This window comes from Mastacembelus armatus, chromosome 7, assembly GCF_900324485.2.
Source record: "Mastacembelus armatus chromosome 7, fMasArm1.2, whole genome shotgun sequence".
Lineage (NCBI taxonomy): Eukaryota > Metazoa > Chordata > Actinopteri > Synbranchiformes > Mastacembelidae > Mastacembelus > Mastacembelus armatus.
Genome location: NC_046639.1, coordinates 8601050 through 8626936, shown reverse-complemented (window position 1 = coordinate 8626936; position 25887 = coordinate 8601050). Strand labels below are relative to the sequence as shown.

The window sequence follows — 25887 nt, the reverse complement described above, 5'->3', positions numbered from 1 at the left end:
CAATACAGGACTGACCGATACAGGAGATCCTTCATCCCCACTATGATCAGGCTCTAGAACACCTTACCCAATGGCAGATGACTAAACAGCATGAACTGGACTGTTACTGACTACTTTGACTAAGTGGAATCTTTTACTTTCACTACAACACTACCTGCATTTCAATAATTAAAGTTTATCTAATTTCATCACCACTCTTGAGTTCTGAAAGCAACTGCAACAATTCCTTAGGAGTGGTTTATCCAGGGCTATCAGACACCTGAATTCCCTTACCACCTCCAAGATCCATTCAAATTGTCCAAGCAGGCAGGCCAAGTTTTCTTTCACCATTCCCCCTTAGCTACTTTGCCTGCATTAACTTTTCATAAAGGTGAACTGATTGAACTGTGAAATGGTGCCAGTAACGAACCCCGAAAGAATTTATTTCATAATTCCAATTACCTCTCCACTTCTCTGGGAGAGTTATTTATTTGTAATTGTGTACAAGACAGGGTTTTGTTCATGACAACACCTCGTGTTAAAATGTGTCTAGCATGTCTTTATTCTTGACAGCACAACAAGACTCCGAGAGAGGCCTGATATCATTACATTACTCAGGAAACTACTAGATAGTGCAATTACATGGATTAAAGTGCATAGCCTATTGAATTATGACACTGTTGATGTGAATTTCAATAATAGCTACTGATTGTTATTAATTCACTAAATATTTTACACACAGACTGGTGATCTGTCCAGAGTGTATCCCGCCTCTCATCGAGTGTCAGCTGAGATTGGCTCCAGCCCCCCACTGTGACCCTGGATGTTCCAGGACAAGTGGAAGAGGATGGATGGATGGATGGGTGGATGGATGGGTGGATGGATGGGCTTGCAATTGCTCAGTTTAACTGTAGCAATACTGAGGCAGCTGAATGCTTTTGGAGTAGCTGTACACCCAACTCCCTGTCATGATTCATTTCTGAGCAAATCAATAGCCAATAAACTGATTCGAAACGGCCGAATGAATGAATGCGATTCGAGAGAGAGAGAGAGAGAGGGAGAGAGAGAGAGACCACCGGCCCATGTAGGACAAACTTACAAGAAGCAGAGCATACAGAAAAGGCTCCGCAAGGCAACAGCACAGCTGCTCATCGGGTTTTGAGGCTACGGAGCAGCAGAGCTTGTTGCGGAATCACAATGATTGCCACAACTCAACAGAACATGACCACGGAGCTGGTATGTGTATGTATGTTTCAATTGTTTTATTTCCTACTTAGTTTTCTTCAGCTTCGGGGCAGATGTGTGTCTGTGGGTGAGGGTAGATTTTGTGAGTGCTCTGTAGCGGGGGATTCTTCTTGGATGCCCACAATACGATGACTATCAATCAGTGTTAGAGCCGTTTCGCCCATTCAGACTTTTTTCGTCAGTGTCAATCTTACAGACACCCTGGTACCTCGTACATTTGTACCTGGTACCTGGTACAACTCGACGTCTGCTGCCTCTCATCCTTATTGTCTTTCTGTCCCATGCAGAGTTTTTATAGCATAATATCTGCATCTGTGACAAAGCTCGCCTTTCTAATATTCAGATAAGAATTTGTCCCTGCAAACTGTCCCCTCCGGTGTGGACCTGCACACTGACACAGGCTTAGAGCCACTGCACTGTATGATTGATTATCCCTCTGCTGTGTAGGTGTATTGTAAATGAACTAAGACTTTAAACCGAGGTCTTTTATTTATAGCTCACACTATAACCAGCCTTTATTGTTAATGATACATACATATTGTGAAATATCTCCAGTTCTCTCTAAATGATTTATGCACCTCTGCTCTTCAACTGTAACATGCTTCTAAGTTCCAGTTTTGTCTTTTTCTGGGTTGTGTGACAGCTCATCTCTGGTTTTGTGTCAAATGCTACATGCTGAGTAATTGTATCACAGTATGTGGATTATACACAAGAATCTTAAAATTTGGGTAAATTTAATTATTATAATTATCAATGATTTATCGTGATATTACTGCTGGTGATTCCTCATTACACTGGATTCACACTTTGATTTCAGTGGGATTTACATGACTAATATTTCGATGTCTAACTAAAAGGCAAGGATTCCTTCTTGGAATAAAACGTCCCCATGTTGTGTCAGACACTTTCCACAGCTGATATTTGGCTATTTCTGTTTATTTACAGCTCAGCAGAATAATTTAAAATCTTGCCAAGTTGGCTAATTAACAAATTAACACCTCATCAAACTATCATCCTTCCTGTAAGAGTTTCAATCACAAGATCATTAGTGCGCAGCTGCCATGATAGAGAAAGTGTTCAAGAGACAAGCTTAAGCAATCAAGTTTCAGTTAAATAATGTCTAATTGGTATACAGTGTGACTACTGTAGTGTTTGACATTAACTGACACACTTATCTTTAGTTCTTTTACTTACAGTACATGTTAATGTGATGAAATTTTTTGCTGAAGAGCATCTAATCCTGCAGCATTATTGTCTCCTTGAGAGGGTCACATAATGGTGCATGGCTTATAGACAATCCATTACCCATTACCTGTAAATGTTGCAACATCTTATGCCACAGCCTCCAATCAATATGCTTTACACAACAAAACAATTAATCTAAACTAAACAAAACTGAACAAATGCTGTTTTTATATAAGAAGTTTATTGGTCACTGGGTTGCGGACTGTCATCTCTGTTTGTGAGAAGATGGTGTCTACTGATTTTTACTTGTGTGATACGTTTGTGTGTCATCATTTTAGCTTTTCCATACAGTAGGTGCAAAGTGCAGTGCAGAGCCAACATAAATACCTCATTGCCATATCCAGCTGAGAAAGCCATATCACAATTTATACTACAAAACATTATGCTTTGGTTGTGGTTCAGTTAATCATGGGCTCAAAGAAGAAAAGCATTTAGCTTGTTTTTCAAAAGTATTATTGTTTTAGTTTACATCCTCACATCCTATACACTGAGCATTGTAAGCATATTATGTGCTGATAGACTATTTCCATATAGGATAGAAAAAAGATAGCAGGACAGACTCAAAGCAGGTCTCACTTCATTAAGGCTGTGTGTTGTGTCACTGTGTTGTGTTGTCTTGATATAGAGATATATGAAAATATGCTTGTCATACTTGAGGTGTGCTGAAAGAAGATACCAAACACTGCTATGGTAAACATTTGTATATATACATAAAACAAAGTAAAGAGACCATTAAAGACTCGTATTCCTGAACATAAAACTGCCATACAGACTCAAAATATGGATTATGCTATGGCTCTGCACTATGTACGCGCTAATCATGATTCTGTAGCCTCATTAAATTCTTGGTGCATAGAAGAAGTTTTCCTTCTACTAGAACTGGTGATGTTGTCAAGACACTGCCTTGAAGAAAAGCGTATTGTGTATATATTTTGAATACAGTTGAACCCATTTGAATTCATGAAGAACCTGTTTTGTTTTTTTTGACAGTTATATTGTGAGTTTACTAGTTTCTATATTGTTTGTTGTCTTGCCGGAGCTGGTATGTCTCAGACATTGGCTAGGCCTATTTCCAATTACAGGTGTCCGCTATGTTGCAAGTGATTATATGAAGGTTTGGCTTATGCCTTTGTTCTGTTTGTCTCTGATGAAGACACAGTTTTGTCGAAAGATTAGGCCTATGCATTTGCACTTTTAAATGCTTAGCTTATTTATCGGTGTGTTTCGTTTTTTTTTTTTCTTTTGGTTTGCTGACATCCCTATCCTGAGAAACACTTGATTTAGCTGTTTGTTTGTAGGAAGAGAATACCCCCTAAATAAAGTAATCAGAAAGGCCAAAACAGTGCAAGACTCCAAAGGGTTAAAATGAGACAAAGTAATATATAGGTGGGTTACTTGCTAATCTACAGCAATCCCTTGTGACTAATTCTCCTGAATCATTTAAAATCAGGAGGATCTATCCATCCATTCATCCATCTTCTTTTGCTTATCTGGGGCCTTTGGTGAGAGCCTGGTGGCTGGGTCTCCCCCCATGGGGCCCAGCCGGGCAAAGCCCGAAAGAGTGACGTGGGGCCGCCCATTCGGAGGATCCATAAGGGGCCGGTACTATGTGGATCAGGCAGTGCAGAGTACCCGCCCTTGAAGTCTCTTGGGGGGGTGCTGAAAGGTGCTCCTACTGGGGACTCCATCATTCTGTTGGGGGACTTCAATGCTCACGTGGGCAGCAACAGTGAAACCTGTAGGGGCGTGATAGGAAGGAACGGCCTCCCCGATCTGAACTCGAGTGGTGTTCTGTTGTTGGACTTCTGTGCTAGTCACAGTTTGTCCATAACAAACATGTTCAAGCATAAGGGTGTCCATCAGTGCACATGGCACCAGGACGCCCTAGGCCGGTGGTCGATGATCGACTTTGTAGTCGTGTCATCTGACCGTCAGCCGTATGTCCTGATCACCACCTGGTGTTGAGTTGGAGCTGCTGGTGGAGGAGGAAGCAGGACAGACTTGGCAGGCCCAAATGTACTGTGAGGGTCTGTTGGGAACATTTGGCCAAATCCTCTGTCAGAGAGGTCTTTAACTCCCACCTCTGAGAGAGCTTCAGCTTCAGAGAGACAGTGAATTCGAATGGACTATGTTTTCCACTTCCATTGTCGACGCAGCGGCTAGAAGCTGTGGCCATAAGATCTCAGGTGCCTGTCGTGGCGACAATCCCCGAACCCGGTGGTGGACACCAGACGTAAGGGATGCCATCAAGATGAAGAAGGATTTCTACAGAGCCTGGTTGGCTTGTGGGACTCCTGAGGCAGCTGACGGGTACCGCCAGGCCAAGCGTGCTGCAGCCCAGGCGGTGATGGAGGCAAAAACTTGGGTATGGGAGGAGTTTGGTGAGGCCACTACCGGTCAGCCCCAAAGAGATTCTGGCAAACCGTCCGGCGCCTCAGGAGGGGGAAGCAGTGCTCTGCTAACACTGTTTACAGTTTACAGTTCAAGGATCTCCTTATCCCTGCCGATACGTCTTCCATAAAGGAAGCAGGGGCTGGGGATTCGGAGGCTGATCCATCCATCACCCAAGCCGAGGTCTTTGAGGTAGTTCGGTAGCAATCGGGGGACAGTACCCCTGGATTGGCAGACCGGGTTGGTGGTCCCTCTTTTTAAGAAGGGGGATCGGAGGGTGTGTTCCAACTATAGAGGGATCACACTCCTCAGCTTCCCTGGGAAGGTCTATGCCAAGGTGCTGGAGAGGAGGATCTGGCCGGTGGTCGAACCTCGGATCCAGGAGGATCGTCCCGATCGTGGAACACTGGACCAGCTCTGTACCTTCTCAACGGTGCTCGAGGGTTCATGGGAGTTTGCCCAACTAGTTCACATGTGCTTTGTGGACTTGGAGAAGGCATTCGACTGGGTCCCTCTTCACATCCTGTGGGAGGTGCTCCAGGAGTATGGGATCTGGGGCCCTTTGCTAAGGGCTATCCGGTCTCTGTACAAACGGAACAGAAGCTTGGTTCGCATTGCCAGCAGTAAGTCAGACCTGTTCCCAGTGCATGTTGGACTCCGGCAGGGCTTTGTCACTGGTTCTGTTCATTATTTTTATGGACAGAATTTCTAGGTGCAGCCAGGGGCCGGAGGGAGTCCAGTTCGGGGAGCACAGGATCTCATCTCTGCTTTTTGCAGATGATGTTGTCCTGTTGGCTCCTGGACCTCCAGCGTGCGTTGGGGTGATTTGCGAAGCGGCTGGGATGAGAATCAGCAGGCCATGGTTCTCAATCAGACAAAGGTGGCTTACCATCTCCAGGCCAGGGGAGAGATCCTGCCTCAGGTAGAGGAGTTTAAGTATCTTGGGATCTTGTTCATGAGTGAGGGAAGGATGAAACGTGAGATTGACAGACGGATTGGGTCATCAGCAGCAGTAATGTGGTCGATGTACCGGTCCATTGTGGTGAAGAAGGATCTATGGTAGATTATATTGATGGTTGCATGTGTCTGCCAATAGCTTGCTCCCTATTTATGGTGGTAGTTATTTCACTGATGCTTCCTGTCACTGTCATGTGTGTAATAAACATCATCGCCTGATGTTAAAGTGGGTTCAGGGGTATACAAATCCAGAACCAGAATCCCAAAACAGCATGCACTGGTCTCCTCATTTCTATGTATGTGATTTGTTGGACTCTCTCCACCTTACAGACACAGAAGGTGGAGTTAAGGAGGTCTCCTGAGCTTAATTTATGAATTCCTAGCACCACCTGTATTCTGCACAACCTAGTTGTGGTGCATGCTGTGCAGTTTCAGTCACTGTGTTTTCAGTGATGGTTTTTTTTTATTGTACAAAGTCAATCAGTGCAGTTGGAATTGTTTTAATGTATTTGCAGTGCTCTGAGGAAAAAAAGGTTGTCAGACAGCTGTTCCAGTTTTTTAAGTTAGAATGGTAGAAGGTCAGAATAGGTCTTGAAACTCCACATGAAGCTGTCAAAACACACATGAAACAGTGTTCAACAGAAGGCATGTCTCTAAAAGTCTCCTTTACGTCTGTATTCTCACTATTAATTGTTTCCCTCTGGACCTTGTACAGCTCTACACCTTATTGATTCTCACATTTCCACTGGCTCTATTGATAAATGCAAGAGCTTTCTTTGGTCTGATGCAGTTCTTGCATGGTTTGCCAAAAGTCATCTCAAGGGGGATCCATCAGGAGATTTACACATAGAGACCTTTGATTTGCATTCTCACACACTTTGGTGTTTGACTGACATCTTATCTAGAGCTCAAGTAGGCTGAGTAAAATAGATGGCTCACTGACAGATTCTATGTGTAATTCATTTTTGATCTGGCTCAGCAGAAAACCTGCGCTGAGATATATGTACGCGTCCATCAGGGTGCCAACTGAGGTAAGGCAGGTCTATCGCACAGCCCAGCTATTTGTGCTGCATTAGATTCCCTCGTGCATTGTGAACAGCAGCTTGTCTGCATTAGTAGCTTCGCCAGGGAATTCTGCTCAGTCTATCTGTAGGTCTTTTGCAAGTGTGATAAAACACTTCATCCACACAGCCATGGGACTTTCACTGTCCATGTTAACGATTGTCAACTGTCTGGCTCAGGGGAATGAGCTGTGGATCTCATTAACAGGATGTTTCAGTTCTTATGCTGCACATAGTAGTTAGAGTGCGGGCTTAAAAATACTGTGGGGTGGAGTAACCCAACAGGAGGAAATTAATTCAAAATGCCCCATTCTGCTATGAGAGAACGGGATTACAATGTAAATCTTCACAATATGCTTTCTGATTTTCAACCATGATACTTGACCATCGCTACTGATCCAACTTTATGCAGCATACATTATGTTAACACAGTTAAATTAGAAATCTCAGTTTTTCAAAATGATAAGCGTAGACTCAAGCAGAGGTATAATTCAGTACTGATTGTATAATACCAAAGACTTCATAGACTACTGTAGGTGTCTTTATCTGATGGAAGGGTAATGGAGGTTCTGTGTGCCAAGAGGGAAGGAGAATGAGATAAAACCGTGCACATCAATCACCCAGCTCTGGAGATTCAAACATCACTTTAAAGGTGTCCCTACAGTTGCACCTGGTAGTGGCTTTAATTTGAACAGGTTGTAATACTGCATCCAAGGAGATCTATCAAAGATGAGACCTTGGCAGGAGTGCTGGCAACCAGTGGTGATAAAACACATTTTGTGTGTCTTCTATTCATCTCTGTTTTAAAGTAATCCAATTTCTTTATAATAACAAGTGAAACCTTTTGAAATTAATTGGATTTTCTTTTTTAAATAAATGACATATGTAGCCATAAAAGAAGATGGGAACCACTGTTTCTGGTTCTACTGCACTGACCTTTAATTTTCTATTCCACCATTCACCATGGTTCACTTTTCTGAAATGGGTTTTCAAGAAATTTTGACTCCAGTTATAAGTAAGTACATTCCATAAATACAAGCTTTCAACACTTACACCAAGTGCCAGAGGCTGTAAAGCAGATAGCCAAAGGGGGTAAAAAAGTATGTTTGTGTATTTGTGTGTGTGTGTTACACAACTTGCCTGCTCTTTGCGTGTGTGTGGGGGGAGAAATTGCTAGATAAGGGCTAGTGTGGTGAATGGCACAGACTGTGGGACATCTGGTGTCACCCAGGGAGAACGAAGGAGCACCAATCTGTTGAGCAGTGAACTGTGGAGGCTACATGCCCTCCTTCCGCTGCATGCCTCCCCATGGTCCGGTGGAAGCTGAGTGGTACAGGCGAAACTGTGAGCTAAGCTAAAGGAGTGGATGGCAATAATGAAGCCTTGAATTTTATGGCTGTTCTGTGATTGAACTTGCACGCTCCAGAAGGCATGTGGCTCCAACAGTGCCAGCCACTCATTATAATAATAATAATAATAATAATAATAATAATAATAATAATAATAATAATAATAATAATAATAATACATTTTATTTCATGGCGCCTTTCAAAGTCTCAAGGTCACCTTACAGATAGAAAAGGAAGCATACAGCATGATATACATAGAGTGCATTAAAACAACAGTAACAAGAATACATAAACGGCGGGAGAGAATGTAAAGGCAAAAGCGTGGATTATCTAGGAAGTGGGCGAAGTACAGTACAAGTAAATTGAAATACAGAAACCCAGATGACAGAACAGAGGGACACAATTGTGTTAAATTGTGACTGATGCTGATGCTCGTTCCATCAGTTCCCCCTGATCGAATACAGAGGGTATAAGAGGACTTGAGCCTATACTTGAAGTTTTGCTCTCTTGGTAACAGTAGGTTTGTCAATAATTCATGTTATAGTTACTGTACATACTCACATCTTCTTCTATTTTTATTGCCTTGTTAACAGCTTCACCCAGAGCTGTTTGAATAAATCCTGATCCACCAAAGCAGCTGTTTTCAGATTAAATAGTTAACAGTTCTCTGTATAAAAGCACACTGTAGGATCATGGACCACACATTTCTTGATAACTTTACTCACCCATTCCTGTTAATAATAATATCACATGGCCCATCAGTGATGTAACAAGTTAAATGAGGCGATAGTAAAAATGGTAGGTCTATGGCCGAAATTCGAAACTTGCTGCTCCAATTAAAGCCTGAGCTCTCACCTACAACAATTTCATGCAGTTTTAATATAGAAAATCAGTGTAATTCAGAGATGTCTGGTCTCGTGAAGGCTTGTCTTAATCCGCCTGAGGTTCACTGTACTGATACGTCTGTCGGGGAGAAATTTCAGTGAGACTGTGGAAATGAGGCATCACTAACTGCTCACATCCATCACTCTGTGTGTGTGTGTGTGTGTGTGTGTGTGTGTGTGTGTGTGTGTGTGTGTGTGAGGGTGTGTGTGTGTGTGTGTGTGTGTGTGTGTGTGTTCACTTCAATATCAGGACCTGGGGAGTACAGATGGGCCCCCGCGGAACTGGAAAGGAATAGGAATTGCAATGGTGGTGATCCTGGCTGTTATGTCTCTGGTCATTCTGTCTGTCATCCTCCTTACACCTGGTAAGAATGAGGACAAAGAGGAAGAAGCAACAAAAAGGCCCTAAAGAACAAGAGCAAAATAAAAGTTGTACCAATACAGGATATTAGAGGAAGAGTTTAACATTTGGGGAACTGTGCTTGTTCATTTTCAACTGGAGAGGAGGAAATTGATACCACTCTCATGTTTGTACATTAATTATGAAGCAACAGCTAGAAGGTGGTTAACTTAACTTAATCAAAGACTGGAAACAGGGAAATAGTTTGGCTCTGCACTCAGAAAACAATATCCACTAGCAGCACCTCTAAAGTTTACTGATAAACATTTTATCTCTTGTTTGTTTTATCTGTACAGAATCTGCAGTGTGTATATGACAGTTTTTCACTCTGTGGGGGGTTATAATCTCCCAGTCACTATTTCTTCACTCTGAGCAGTTGCCAGGCAACAACAACATAGTCTCTAAGAGATTTTAACCTCCATGCCACTGAAAAAATAAAAATGGTGAACTGAAGTTTTTACACTTTGTTTTTTCACTGAATTAAACAAAGTGGAGTTAATTGGTGAGCTTCAGAGGTGCTGGCTGTTGGATTCCTTCTCGGACAGAGCAAGTTTGTCTTTGTGATAAGGTCAGCAGCTGCTGGCTGTGGCTTTACATTTAACAGAGGATGGAATTGAGCTTTCACAATCCTATGAAAAATAATATTGTCTAACTTTAAGTGTAGACGGAGACATGGTGAGTGCAGTGTTAAGCATTTTACAAATGTTGCAAATGTATTAACAGAAACAGCTGTCAAACTGGCTCAGGCTTTACTTTTTTTTAACTTTACTTGTCTTTAAAGATGAATCGCACTTGTTACTCCGTTCCCATTTCACAATGGAGGATCTTGAGAGTGAGGAGTTCAAGGTTTATGACCCCTGTGTGGCATGGTTGAACGGTAAGATTCACAAATTATTCCTGGCAGATAAAATGCAAATGACAGCTTAAAACCACTTTAATGATATCAACCTGAAAATGTACCACTGGTTTTGCAGACACACAGTAGCAGCCATTTCTGTCTATGTGGACGTAAGTCATCACTTTAATAACAGAGAAACCTCTATGGCTAAACTGTCTTAACCCTGCAGAGAATGAAGTGGCTCTCCGCACCCGAGAGGGGCACGTCCTGTCGTTCAGCCTCAGCAGCAACCTCACCACAACACTGCTGGATAACAGCTCCCTGGTGAGTTCCTGCAATATAGCTCATGAAGACAGCGAACAGATTTCAGAATTGATCGGATCATATCCACAGACAGCTGGACAAACTGACTGGCCTGCAGACAGGGAGGTGCTTCCATATTGAGAGAGAGAAGCTGTAGAGTCCCACTGTTCCACATCTGCCCTAAACAAAAAAAAAAAAAAAGAAGAAGAATTGGCAGAGTGACAGTATCAGCTCATTTTCCCTCAGTCTGGCTGTTATGTGAGCCCTCAGCATGTGCCTTCAAAGAGAATTTTCCAAGCAAGGGCATCATTTTGAACACCGCCTCTGCATAACACTGACAGGCTTATATGGGTCATCGCAGAGGAGCTTAAAGGAGGGTTGTGCTGTCAGGTTTAGGAGTCTCTGCTCTTTGTTAAGATGTGGTTGCTCCTTGCTGCTGCTCTTCATAATTCCTGAAAAAGAACATTTTTGTGAATACCAAGAAGCACAAGGGGTTTCCTTAAGGGAATTTACTGCTGAGACAATCTAAGCTAAATATAGCATTAAATAGCATAAATTTACAATAATTAAAAAAAAACTTTCACTATATGTCTGTGCTTTACAGTTGCAACAAACAATAAAAACCATCTAAAAAAACACTGTAATTAAGCTAAAGTAAAATGCTCAAAGAATAAATCAAATGAAGAAACCTGAATAAATAGATTGGAATTAAAAAAAAAAACTGAATATAGTGATAACTAGTTTTCAACGTGAATCTTAGCAAAATGTAACATGGCGCTTCATAGTCCTGGTTTCACAAACTAAGGACACTGTGAATGTACATCACTGAAAAGGCAACAGAGCTTCTGATACAAGGACAAATGTTTTCATGTTAATGCATTATTTGGTAGGCAAGTGCAGTTCAGTTTAGGGAAGGACAAGTCTAATACCTATTTACATATTCCTGATCTAACCCCTAGACAAAGACTGTTCCATAATGTGGGCGTTATCAAAGCAAAACCTTGGTCACCAGGAGCACACTGAGTGGGCTGTCAATAGGCAGTAGAGCTGGTAAAAAAACGAGAAGGGGTTTGGGAGTGTTTATTAATTGAAGAAGTCAAACTTGGGATCAAAAAGGATCCCAGTGCTGTGTTAGATGTCAGCGAACTATTAACTGTGAGTTGGGTCAAAAACAAGTCTGAATAGCAAAAAGCGACAAGACATCCAAGCATTCAGCTCAAAAGAACACATGGAAATAAGAAATCAGTTTAAATTGTTCTAATCCTGTTATTATGTCAGGTATTCAGCTATCTTCTGTTAGATTCTGAATCTATGTCAAAAAATCACTTGTGAAAAGTTTTTCTGCACAATTTATTCAGTAAGTCACACAATCCAGTCAAATCTAAATGTTTGGTTCAAATCTCAGTAATGCAGAATAACAGAGTCAATATAATGAAATGTTATAGACCATTAGGATGCTTAACTTCTGTTTCACTGCAATTTTAAGACAATTATGTCAAATTACGCAGATCTGAAAGATCTGCATGTTTCACAAATTGGACATCATCAGTGCAGCTATGATAAGAGAGAGAGCCAATTGTCAGGCAATGTGCCCTGAAGGGGATGCGGAAAAAGGAGAAGGTTCCAGTACTGACCTTTGTCAGAAATTGATAGAAAAAGATTATGATTTAATAAATAGGAAAAAAAAAATCTTCTAATTCCCCTTTGTTTTTTTAACAGGACCTGACCACGACTAAATTCCAAGTCTCTGCAGACAAGAGGTTTGTCCTCTTGGCGTTTAACATCCGACCGGTGAGTTTTCTCTGATTGTTGAGTTAGATTTGTTCTGGAAAGATTTTTATTTTCAGCAAATATCCAGGGCCATAAATTATGCACTAATATCAAAGACAAGCTGCTACTGCTCACAAACCTCCATGTCTGACAAGCCACTAGTGGCTGCAAAACAATGCTGACATGCATCTTAATCAGAGCAGCAGTGAAACAGCAGAGAGAAGGAGTACATGAAGCAGAAGGGGTGTGTGCTGATTTCTGCTACTGCAGCAGTCTCAAGCTCTATAACACCACCCGCCAAATGACTGGGATAACGTATGGGGAGCTGAATATTTAAAGTGGTTGATGGCTGAAGATGCAGGGGGGTGAGGAAAGCTTAGAGTGAGTGATCAGTGTAAAGTAGATCGCAGAGGAGAAGGGGAGATCAAGGAGATGAAGGGGAAAAGTTGCAGCTGTGGTAATGAAATCACCCTGCTATTTTGGTGAGGAATTTTAATGAGAGGCTGAAAAGAAACACACTTTGCGGGGGGTTTCACATAAGCATTAGGGTAGATAAAACACAGAGCTTTACCTTAGCACCATCTCAGCTCCTCCACCCCACCACCAGTCATCTCACTCTGTAAATACCGACACCATTAATACAATACCGACTTTTCCTGCAAAGGGCAGGCAAGTTGTGTAATGTGCAAGTAATCAGCAAGGAACGAAAAACAGAATTAGGAGGAAATGAAAGCCCTTGGCGCATCTCTGCATTTTTATTAAACATCTGAAAGCAGATTTTGCTGTGCTCTCAAGCTCGGACTCATTCAGTCTCTTCTGTCTCTCTGGGTTTCCTTTAGAGATCTACTCTGCACTAATCACTGCGCATCATCTTTTCTGTGTGTGGGGACCAAATGAGCCTGTTGCTGTGTTACAGCATTCGTCACAAACAGCGTGCACCCATAACTGAATTATTGAGAGGTTAACATATGGTTCAGTGTTTAGATATTCCTGTAAAGAAAAGGCTTAGATCTTTGCCCAATTTGTTGGTTGCCTTAATTTATGTCATGTCATTAGCATATTTCCTTTGATATCAGCAGGAATTGTTTGTTCTCATCTGTATGCAGTGTGTATGCACACTTGAAGAAATCAGAGGCAATGCATACTGTGTTTAGAAATGGATGTGTTTAGAAATGGATGTGTGTATGTGTGTTAATGTGTGTGTGTGAGAAAGAGAGCACTGATGGCATTTTGAGCACATGAGGCTATTTCTCCATTCTCCCCTTCTTTCTAGCCTTCTCATTCTCTCTCCTGCTTCATCTTCCCTGCTCTCACTCACTTTTCTCTGGCTATCTCTGGCGGGATTTGTGCTGACAGAAGCGGTTTGCACCACGCACCAACTTTGTTGTTTGGAAAAGGAATGGCACACCTCTCAGGGTGACAGAGAACAGAGGGAGCAGTAGGGAACACCACTCACAATGGAAGGCAAATAAAAAATGGATATGCACCATTTGCCCTAAGTTACACTCTCCAGTTGAAATCAGCATGACTGATTATCAAGGGATGGAAGAGATGCTAAAAGAAGAGAGCTGTGGTGGCCAGAAATGGATGAGCAGGCTGTGTGTAAAGTTAAAAGGCTTTGTGTTAGCTCTGGAGGCTTTAGGGAGGGTTTTGTGCCTGGTGGGCAAAAATAAATGGATTTTGATAAGAGTGTACATAGAAGTGAGTTAGGGATTTGACCACACGGGGACATAAGAAAGTAGATTTCCTACAGGAAAATGTCTTTCCTCAAAGCCTGTTTGAATTAAGCAGGTTTGTGTGAACCAAGGAGAAAAGCAGAAAGTGAAGACCTACATTTCTTCAAAAGAATGATGGCAAGATAGTTGAGTTTTCTGGATTGATGAGCAGAAGCAAATGGACCAGTGCCTGCCAAGACAGTGCAGCTTCGGGACAAATAAAATGCCAAGGGAGTCGTGTCTGCACTCTGCAGCAAACACTGATGGGTGCTGGTATCAAAGGCAGGGCATTGTGGAGCTGCTAAGAAATGCTTGTGAGGCAGGAACAATGTTGAAAAGGAAGGATCCTATTATCTCTGTATGATGTATCTTTCACTGTACAATAGATCCCACTATCTGTGCTAAGGCGAAGGGGTTTGTTTGTATCCATTATCACATTATCCCATGCTATCTTCTGGGTTTAATCTGTGTGTTGTGTTCCCATCCCCCATTTTGGTGGCATAGGTTGGGGAGGGGGCGTGTTGTAAATGGGAAGGGGGGGGAGCATAGCAATCTGGGAGATTTATGATATGTGGCCGCCACATTAGAATTCACTCTGGCTCACTTAGACAGATGCTCTCACTCTCTCTGCCTGTTTATCACAGATACACACAAACACACAATATGGTACAGCCTCTGCCAACGACCTCATGATGTTAAATCATGAGGAGAGTCACTGGGTTCCTTAACAAATCATAAACAGCTGACTGAACATGGTGCTCATGGCAGTGCTGTCCTCTTTAGTTTCTAACTCATGAGTCAAGTACCAATCAACTCGACCGTCAGTGGCAGCATCTGCCCTCCTTGCATTTTCTTCCCTCCTTGCCTTTGTCTATCCCTCTCGCTCACTTTTTTCTTTAGTGTTTGACCAGTTCACTCCTTCTTCCTGTTCTTATTGCTATGTTGTGTTGTGTACTACAGTACACCCTCTGTACACCCTGTTGCCCCTTGTGCTCAGACTTTATACAACAATCAGATTTCAGTTTCATTTAGAAAGCCTTAGAATTTATTTCTCCTCCTCTATTTCTACAGCATTATCCCGTCTCACTCCATCCACTCATTTTCTAACAACAAACAACACAAAGGAGAAATCCAATTTCACTATTAAGTGTGCTGTATAAAGGATGTGACATTTAATTTCTTTAGGGATTGGTTTTCCTGCAGGCAGAGGGTTTCAGAGGCCAGTGGGCAAGAGAACCTACTTCCAGACCTTTGCTTAAAAGAAAAACGGTCGGAATCAATGTGTTACCTCAAATTCAACAGGTGATGCTGTGATCAATTGTGGTTAATGCACACAAGCTTAAAAATGCACACAATCAACAATTCCCTTAGCATTTTGCATCTGCTGATGGCGGTGTTTCCAGCCTCAATAAATCTCAGTGGAAAGGATGTTAGCTGAAGTTGTCTGGATTTTCCATGGTCATGTATCCAATGACTCATTTTACTCCGTGTTAAGTGAAGGTTGCTGTTACCCTAATTTCACTGTAATCACAACAATGAAGTAACACATCCGAAACTGCTGACAGCGGTTTGAATGGCTAAAACACATTAACATATAGGACTAAGCTGTGAATGGCGCAATAAGAAAGTGACCACAAATAACAATAAAACAAACAACAAAAAAACAAAGACACATACTGTCTTTGTACGTGAAAGAATTACATTAAATTGTTATTTAACTTCTGTTAATAATTTTATGCTATTTTGGTAGCATAGTGTTTTGCTGCCATTTAAAAAAAAATCACCAGATACAGTGCTTTGCAGTGATTTCAGAGAAATTTAGAGAAGGCAAAAACAACTTGCTGTTTCTTATTGTCTAATCATAAACTTCCTTTCAGCAGTGTCCTTCATAACCTGCAGTTCATTTGCATTTAACTTTCTTTCTACATGTGTATGAGCATGAGTGAGTGCTAAACTATGTGTGTGTTGTCATCTACATGCAGCACACCTGTGTGCATGATATCCTCTACCTCTTTCAGGTGTTCTCTCAGTCCTTCACAGCCTCCTATGCTATCTACAATGTGGCTAATGGGTAGGTGGAATCATGAATGCTAATGCATGGGCTGCAATGGGCATGAGCATTACCAATGCAAGCAGACCTGTGGATTGAAAAATGTCCCCCGAAGTGTGCCTCATCGAATCCGAGCTTCATGTTTCTGTCAGACATGCATTCATTTGTCAGTGTTCTTTTCAGGTTCCATAGCCCAACTTGAGGTTTGTATTCTATTTCAGATTTCACTGCCTGAGATTCACATTCAGCTTTATATCAAATGTGGTAGCTGTGGTTGATCCCTGGAAATACCAAGGACTGGTTGTGAAAAGGATTTCAGGAAGACATACAATATTCATCATTGTAATGAGTATGCCATGGAGGAAAATGTTTGTCTGACCTGAGGAAAAGAAAAGTGTGTCTACAAATTCTGAAAAAAAGAAATGTTGCACCTTTGCATGAACCAACCCTGTTGTGTGTTTTGTTTTCCCTTTCTGCATCTTTCTCATTTGCCCTCCCACTACAGTATTTCTCTCAATGGCTGGACATCAGAGAGCTTTAAACAGGAGGACTGTTCTCTGCAGAGGGCTTATGTCTGAGTTTCTGTGTGTTCCAGGGAGCTGCTGGACATTAACCCTCCTGAGCGGGAGAAGGGAGCGCTACAGTACGCTTCCTGGGGCCCTCAGGGGAACCAGCTGGTAAGGCAGGCGCTTGCTTATTTTTCTGATGAATTTGTTGTCATCAGCATCAATATGGTAGGATGATATTCTCAACCTTTGCAGTCCCTAACATTTCAGGCTGTGTATAAGTATGACATGAGTTTCATAATCACAACATCAGTGGAGCCAAGTCTTTGTCAGAGAGGTTATTGCAGTGACTGTGTTGGTATAATGTGGTTGTTTTATGCTCATAATGTAATTCATCTAGATTCCCTGTAATGTAATTGACTTTTGCCTCTATGTCACTGCTCATCTGCAGCATATTAACTGCCAAGCAAAGATATATTGGCTCTCACTCGTGTTTGAGTGTGTGTTGGCTGATTATTCATTCACTCTTGGATCGTGTCCGATACTCAGCACAGGCAGCCAGCGATGAAGCCTGTCTTTGAAAAAAGGGTTGACACTGTCTCCTCATGCTGCTCATGCTAGGCCTATGTGTTTGATGACGATATCTACTACAAGGCGAGTGTGACCAGCAAAACCTTGCGTCTCACCAGCACTGAAAAGGGGCAGCACATGGTGAATGGGCTCTCTGACTGGTCTTATGAGGGTAGGATGTAGTCCATCTTTACACTGAGGCTGTAAAACAGTGATCATTACATGTATAATTATGTTTTGAGTTGGAATTGAAAACCATTTACTCTCTTTCAAAACAGAGGAGCTGCTCTTGACATATGTTGCCCACTGGTGGTCTGCGGATGGGGCCCGACTGGCATACCTCAGCATCAACAACTCTGGCACACCTGTAATGGAAATACCTCACTTTTTAGGTGGTCTCTATCCCGCCAATGTGGTCTTCCCCTACCCCAAGGTGAAGACTGTTTACAAACATATAGTAGTGCCTCTGTGGGGCTGTACAGCAGTGCTTTGAGATAAGTGCTAATTTCAGGATGCAAACATACTCACAGTGACAGTGCTAACACACTGATATCTAGCAGGTATGATGTTTACCATCTTCACCATCCTATTTTGTCATGTCTGTACAAAATTCATACCAATGCATACAGTAGTGAGTAGAAGAGATATTTTTCAATTTGAGTGACCTGCTGCTGGCACTGGTACTAAAAGAGAATCACCAAAGTCATCAGGATTCACACACTGTAGATACTGCTACCAAATTCCATATTTATCCATCCAATAGATGTTGAGATATTTGAGTACATGCCAAAGTGGTGGACTGACAAACCTGACATTGCCGCTAGTGTTGCTAATGAAATTTGCCAAAAACTAACACTTAATGTATTCATGAGTTTATCTGTTATTTTTTTCTTTTGCTTGTGCATGCAGGCTGGCTCAAGCATCCCAGCAGTTACTCTGTTTGTGGTAAATCTTTATGGTCCAGCTCACACTCTGGAGATGATGCCTCCTGACTCCCTCAGGGCCAGGTAGTATCTGCTGTAATGTAAAAACACAATAAATCTTTAAAAACTTTAGACACCGCGTGTCAGAAATGATTGGCCCATGTCTAAGGTCCTCTCTCTGTCATTGCTTCTTCTTTTTTCTGATCCTCTGCACTTCTTTTCAATCTTCAATCTTTCAACATTTTCTGCATTGCCTCTTCAGAGACCGCTACATCTCCATGGTGACCTGGATCAGCAGCACCCAGCTTGCAGTTCGCTGGCTGAATCGTGCCCAGAACCAATCAGTTCTCTGCGTGTGCAAGGCCACCACGGGGGCTTGCTCAGAGGTGAGCGGTCATCAGTTGTTCTACATTAATAATCCAATCGGCCCCCACTGCATAACACAGCCTTCATAGAAATTCTGCTTCTTTTACAGTGATATGAGTTTTTAAATCTCCATTGACTAGATTAATAATTAAAGTCATTTCCTGCATGAGAAGAATTTTCATTGATGTTCTGTGATATTTTATTGCTTGTTCCCCTTCTGTAAATCCTCACAGTTTTCAGTGTAGCCCTTGCTGTTTATTTATTCATTCTATATTTAATAATTAATAAACATAATCAGCTTTAGTTATACAGCATTATTAACAGCTGCATTAGATGTCAATAATGTACATTTTTAAGAAGCTGATAATAACTTCCTATCTATTGTGTGATTTTAAATCCACAGAAACACAAAATGGCTATGGATATAATGCAAAACCAACGGCAGGTATGTATTAATTAGTTAATTTGCTATTTGTTGCTACTGTCTTCCTCTTGACTAAATAAAGTTCTTCAACAGGACGTGCCACTGTTTTCAGCAGACGGCTCTGTATTTTACACCATTCTGCCTGCCAAACAAGGTGCTCGTGGAGAGTTTCACCACATCGCTGGTCTTGCAGCCCAGGTCAGTTATAGAACATTAAAGTCTGACCCTCTTGTCATGTCATCCTTGTCTGTTAACGTCTACAGGGATCACATAAAACAGTATGTGATTACAGATCGCAGTAGCACAGAGCTTAAAGCCTGTTTTTCTCACAGTGTCCTCCACCTCTGTCATTTAACAAAGTCATTTGATTGCATTTAGTTTCTCCGTAATTATACAAACAATTCCTAAAACACCACATTTATCTAAGGAGTCATTTCACTCATTAATATTTTGTTGGTTGTTTGCATTTAACATTTTTGTGCGGATTCAGTTCATTTCAGTTTATCAGAAGCAAGGCAATTAACAAACATTAAATTGTACTTTCTTGAGGAAACAAACTATATAGGAGGTAGTGATATCACTGTGTGATTAAAGAATTAATCAAATTTGACATTTAAAGGTGTTTTTTTATTTTTGTTGAGTAGTGTAGTTCAACAACTTTTCTTATATATAATTAAGGACTTTGGATGAACTCCAGAGCTTTCTGTCCTGTGTTTCACTGACTTCAGTTCCAGTATAACTACAAAGCACTTTTTTGTATGTTGGCTGCATGGTTACCAAAAAACTGCAGCCTCCCTAGTTTGATTCTTGGCCAGTCATACTTTTCTTTCTCTGCCCCTCTTTACTATTCCTCTCGAAGCTGTCAGGTATCCAATACAGGTGAAATGCCAAAAAAAAAAAACTATTTTTTACTTTTCTATCTGTAGATACCAGCCACTACATCTCTTTGGTTTAAATTTCTGAGCATATCTTCACTTTTTCCGATCCTCTAACGCACACTTGATATATTGCTGCACCTATTTTTATTCTGCATATCTACCTGCTCTGGCTTTTGCATTTCTCTTCATCTGTGTTTCTCTTTGTAACACAGTCTGCCATCCCTTCTGTCCCTCCTCGCTTCTTGACGTCTGGGAGCTGGGACGTCACCTTGCTCTGCGCTCTAGACGAGAAGGCTGGAAAGATGTATGTGAGAGCCACATTGTGTAGGGCCACGGTGAATCATTGCCTTTGTCAGCTCACTTACTCTGAATGTGCAAGTAGAAAGAGCAGAATAGTGTCCATCATTAAAATGATCATCTTTTCACATTCATTCATTGATTTTTGTTTAAAAAAGCCAAATGAAATGGCTTTGATCCTGATTTGTGGCAGTGCATTGCCACAGGGGACAAATGATTATTTACACTCAACCATAGCAGATTATTGCTTAAATCCACCTTTATCCTACTGGGGACAGTCATGGAGAGACTGACTAAGGTGTGAGCATCACAGAAAATCAAGGAAAGTCAATTGTACTTTTGCTGTAGACAGTTGTTTTTAGTCCCAAAGCCCATGGGATGATACTTTTCTTTGCTCTCAGACAGATCATTTTCTATCCTAATACTTACATATTTATGTGGAAGTGTGGACTCAACAAAATAACTGTGATGTACATCCACTGCTCAAATGTTTTAAATCACCAGTCGTGCTTTCCAAATTAAATGTGATACAAAGCTGATTTCAGTAACATGCTGGAGTATATAAATACTTGTCATGAATAACAGGTATATCCATAATAATTAGGATGACTTTAAGATATCCAAAGGTGAGCTGCATCTTCTCTGGCAGTGTTGAATAACTTGCTGCGCTGGTGGTTTATTATTTTACTTTTCAGCTATTTCCTGAGCACGGAAGAATCCAGACAAAGCAGACACCTTTACAGGTAGGTACACTGAAAAACCTGGCTAAGCTCAGCAAGAACAGATTTAAAGACTGCTATAAACAACAACCAATATTATTCATAAGACTCAAAGGCTTTGTTGCCTTTCCAATTTAAAAAAACAATGCCTTGAATTACTTTTGAGAGCTCTTATTTTTTATTTAGTCAGACTTTTAACCAAACGTATAATGCATTATAGCATGTAGCTAACATGTCTCGTTAAACAGGGTCTATAGCTAATGTGGTGTTTTGAAACAAATGCTAATGTCGTGTTAGTCTAGTATGTCAGAATGCATAGATCTGCTATAGCACTGAACGCAACATACTGAGCCATACTTTATTTTATAAGGATTTGTTTACAAATAATAAATCATCAAATTAAAAGTAGACTAACTGATGATGCTGCTTCATGAAAAGTTAGATCTGTATTTCAATCTGTATTTCACCTTGAGAAGAACATGAATGTGTGCACCTATTAAAAAACTGCAGAGAACTGAAAATGTCAACCTGGTGCTATAGGAAAAGTCAGTTGATCATCAAAGTGAGTGGACTTCAGCCTTTGACAGCTGTGAACATCTGTTAAAGATTTCATAGTGGTCTATCTAAATAATTCAGCCTGGACCAAAATGGGGGCTGGACAGACATATCTACTGCCTGACCAAAGCTGTCTGCATACCTGAAAAGCAATCAGAAGACTTACAGCAGGCCAGCAGCTAAACTGACACATTTATAACAGAAAAGAAAAACACTCAATGGACAAGGACCCTGCTGCTGAGGCCCTGTCACTGAGATTTGTGATAAACACACTTGTCTGTTCCCTCAGCTGCCACCTAAGTTTTATTTCTTTTTATTAACATACATAGCTTTGGGCCTCAGAAGGCAAGAAGCTAGAGAATGGAAAATTACTTGTTTAAACTTGATCTGTAATTGATTCTGGCTGAAATGTGTAAGCAGTGGAGTGGAATAGGACAGTTAGACACTTAACATCACCTGACAGAACAATCTGTATAATGGCTTCTAACTTTATTGAACCCCATTTGTTCCTGAAAAGTCAACTGCCTGAATGGTGTGTCTCTAGATAGTGACACTTTTTCTCAATATCCTAGCAATCAATTGACCCTCCCCTGGAGCAAATCCAGCTACTTTAAACGGCCCTGTTCTTATTGAGCCTGGTCAATAATCCTGTTCTATCATTTCAAAGTGTGGACCTGGATGGAGAGTTTCAACGCCAGTGCATCTCCTGTAACCTCATAGACGGCTGTCGCTTCTTTAAAGTTGAATTCAGTCCCAATCAAACCCACTTCACCCTCTACTGCTTAGGTAAATGAAACATGCATACAACCTCACAAAGAATATAAAAGTGTCCCTGTGTCCAAACAGTTCATTTCATACTGATGTTTTTTGAAAAAATCCACAGGCCCGGGAATCCCTAAGGTGACAGTCCACAGTACAAAGGACCCATCCAGTGAGTGTTACATCTCCTTGTCTGATTAATAATGTGCATACATATGTTTCCCTCCACAGCCTGCAGAGGACACTGTATTCAAACAGCCCGCAGATTCATTTGTGAACACTGCCCTCTGACTGTGGATCTCAGTTATAGCTGTTAAGAGATGAGGGTCCACGACATGATGGACTGCTGTGTCTGTCTTGATGTTTAGAATGACAAACATAACACAGTGGTGTTTTATCTCATGTAGGATATGTTGTCTTGGAGGATAACAGCCCTCTGTCTAAAGTCCTGGCGGACAAGAGGCTCCCTGAAACTCTGTTCAGGACACTGCCAGCAGACAACTATGGTATTACACGGAAATTTTTGATAATACTCTGTTTTGGCTTTTGTTTTGTTAAGAAGGTAAACAAAACACTGTTTAAGCCTGGTAAAGACAAATGCAGTGAATGCTAACCAGAGCAATAATTTCTTATATTTGATAAGTAGATAAAATATAACTAGTGATATGCTCAGACAAATGTTCTTTCAAAATGTGGTTATAAATATTATTTTATAACCAGACACTGTTGTTCAAAAATGTTCAAAGTAAGGATTAACAGACTCAAAATCCTTTTGCATATCTTCTGAGGTTCAGCTGGATTTTAAGCAGAGGCTCTTAAATGTAGTAGTAATCCTAACATGTTCAAACCAGTTGACCTTGTTCAACCCCTATTTGCTTTTTTTAGATCTGCACCTGAAGCTATCTCTACCCCGGGGTTATGAGGGCAGCCTACACCCTCTCCTCATTATTGTGTAAGTAGCACAAAACAAGCAGGCTGAACGAAGAACGAGAGCTATTTCATCTCACCTGTTTTGCAACCTTTGAACCTTTTTTCCACTCTTCAAGTCTCACAACTTTCCCTGCACTAATGAATCCTTCTTGTATTGTTGCTCAGAGATGGTGTTCCTGGCAGTCAGTCAGTGACAGAGGAATTCACCCTTGACTGGACACAGGTTCTCTCCAGCACACACAGTGTGGCCTTGGCGTGGGTGGATGGCAGGAGTGGAATTGGCCGTGGACAAAAGACAACCACTGTGGATCCACGCAAGCTTGGCTCACTTAGAGTCAAAGATTATCTGGGAGTTATAGAGTCAGTGCAGTTATGCAACAACATAAAGCTTTATGATGGACACATGAGAATAGATAAACTAACAGGCTTTTATGATGTCTCTGCAGGTTGTTAATGCAATTGCCATACATCGATGATCATCGGATGGCCCTCTATGGCAAGGTTACAGCATTTTTTAAAATTGGAAACTCAGCTCCTTCCCATCAAAACCATGAAAGCCATTACATACTTTGTTTCCTTTAGCACCTTTATGTTTCCCCCTGCAGGCATTTGGTGGGTATTTAACTCTCAAGATGTTAGCAGCAACAGATAAGCTCTTTCAGTGCACAGCTGCTGTGGCACCAATAACTGACTTCAGGCTTTATAGTAAGTTGCAATCATGTCACTAACTATTCACAGACGCTGAACATTTCTGACCAAACAAAGGCACAGCTCATGTATTTGAGTAAGAATCGTCTGTTTTCAGGTGCTGCATTCTCTGAGAGGTATCTAGGCCTTCCAGCGAAGGAGGAGCACGCTTACTCTGTGAGGCTCCAAAGCTAGTGCTTTGTTTTATGTAAAAGATAATTGTTGTTGATATGCGCATAGCTGCAAGTTTATTACCTCAAGCAAATGCAGTATGGTTATAATGTTCAGAAACTGTTTACAGATTTTATATTAGACAGATTTTGGTAGTTTTAGTTTATGGTGCTGATAAATTGTATTGGATTTACACGGGGAGGCGTTTCTAATGTTTTGTTCACATTTATATAACTGAAGGTGTACAATAAAAGAAACACCTTTCATTATGATGCTGTATAATTTAATTACACTATAGTTTAAATGGAGGCTCCAAGATGATCATAAAGTTTAATCGATACCTTTCCAAAACAATTTCAAGAAAAACTGAACAATAAAACTTTTATGAAGGTTGGATTTATTGCAGCGCTGTTTATGTTAGTTTTAGCTAGGTGTACCTAATAAAGCATTCATATTGCGATGGTGTATATTTTCAGACTGCCTCTCTGCTGGAGGAAGTTACCAAGCTGAAAAATGAAAATTTCCTTATTCTACATGGAACTGCAGATGGTGAGATTTGGCTCAATTTTATGCAGATTTTTTTTTCTTGTGTTTATTTCTTCAGTTTAAATTTTAATATATGTGTGTGTTTTGCCAAAGCAAGCGTACATTTCCAGCACAGTGCTGAGCTCCTGAACCGGCTTGTGAGGGTAGAAGCCAACTATTCGCTGCAACTGTACCCAGACGAGGGACACATCTTGAGAGAGCTGCGCAGCATTCAGCACTTCCAGCGGACCATAGTGAACTACCTCCAAAGCTGCTTGAAGCACAGCATTCTCCTAGAGCCCATAGAAGATGATGAGGAGGAAGATGACTGAGCTCAGAGTTCCCCTTTCCTTCTTCTTGAAAGGACTTGCTTAGGACAGTATGTCATCTTATGCATTACCTTGGGTAGGATTACCAGGTACAAGTGCACAGGAGTGGGGACCAAACACATCAGATCACCTCCTAAAACTTTGGAAAAATTGATTTACCATATACCTTGTTGTGCGCAATTATTTCTGCTGTTATACTATATGTTTGAGACCCTGTTTGTTTACAAAATTCACTTGAGATGACAAGGACTAGAAGGCTACTGATTCTGCCAAAAGTTTACAAAGATTTTAAAACATGCATGTCGTAATGGCTGCATGATCTGGGTTAGTTTACATTGCATTTTCTGTGTTTTGCAGTTAACTCTTGCCGTTCAGGTGCAAAATTTGCCAATAGCCAGGAACATACTAGAAGACTTAAGAAGCCTGTTTTAATTATATTAGCTGACACAGCCCTTTACACGTTAGATGGCCAAGCTATTGCATACACATTTTTGAATAACCAATTGGGAGAGCTCTGATACAAAAGGTTTGAGTCCTATAGTCCTATAAAATAAGGGCCACATCCTTTAAATGTCTTTGTGAGTTTCTTAGGTCTTGTGTATAGTATGTCCCTGGCTTAAATATAGTTAAATAAGTCTATCTGAATGTGCCAAATACATTTTGTGAATTTTATTCAGATTTTAGTAGAATTACTGTCATTGTATAATTAAAAATGAGTATGCAACTGACTATTTACACCACACACTCTCAAGAAATATTGCAAGAATGTGTATTTAGGTATGTTTTCTGTGGCATTTTAACCATTTCTTGTGTGTTGTACAATTAAATTGTTTCTTCAGAAAAATTCATGAGCCATTAAATTACAATCCACAAAGTCAGTGAGCTGCACCATCAAACTATCAGCCAAACCTTACTGGTAAACTGCATGCATGTGGTTTGAAAACAAATGCCTCTGACTCTACACAAGCGATTACTCTTTTTCCAGCAATCCTTGACAATAAAGTTTGAAGATCATTTTACACCAAAAATATGAATGCCTTTCACTTGTCATCATGTCATCG

The 25887-nt window shown here is 41.0% G+C and overlaps 1 protein-coding gene across 1 annotated transcript; it reads left to right on the top strand.

Annotated features, from left to right (window-relative positions):
• The first annotated feature begins 1161 nt into the window (after positions 1 to 1161).
• LOC113145458 (inactive dipeptidyl peptidase 10) lies at positions 1162 to 24829 on the top strand. Its single transcript, XM_026332205.1, has 25 exons — positions 1162 to 1215; positions 9362 to 9476; positions 10293 to 10388; positions 10579 to 10673; positions 12372 to 12443; positions 16156 to 16208; positions 16783 to 16864; positions 17315 to 17435; positions 17542 to 17696; positions 18173 to 18270; positions 18449 to 18572; positions 18956 to 18997; positions 19070 to 19174; positions 20067 to 20158; positions 20847 to 20894; positions 22093 to 22211; positions 22309 to 22356; positions 22592 to 22690; positions 23070 to 23136; positions 23280 to 23474; positions 23561 to 23615; positions 23720 to 23819; positions 23920 to 23978; positions 24449 to 24521; positions 24612 to 24829. The coding sequence occupies exons 1-25, from the start codon at positions 1177 to 1179 to the stop codon at positions 24827 to 24829; spliced, it is 2370 nt and encodes a 789-aa protein (XP_026187990.1). The 5' UTR covers positions 1162 to 1176.
• Positions 24830 to 25887: the final 1058 nt, after the last annotated feature.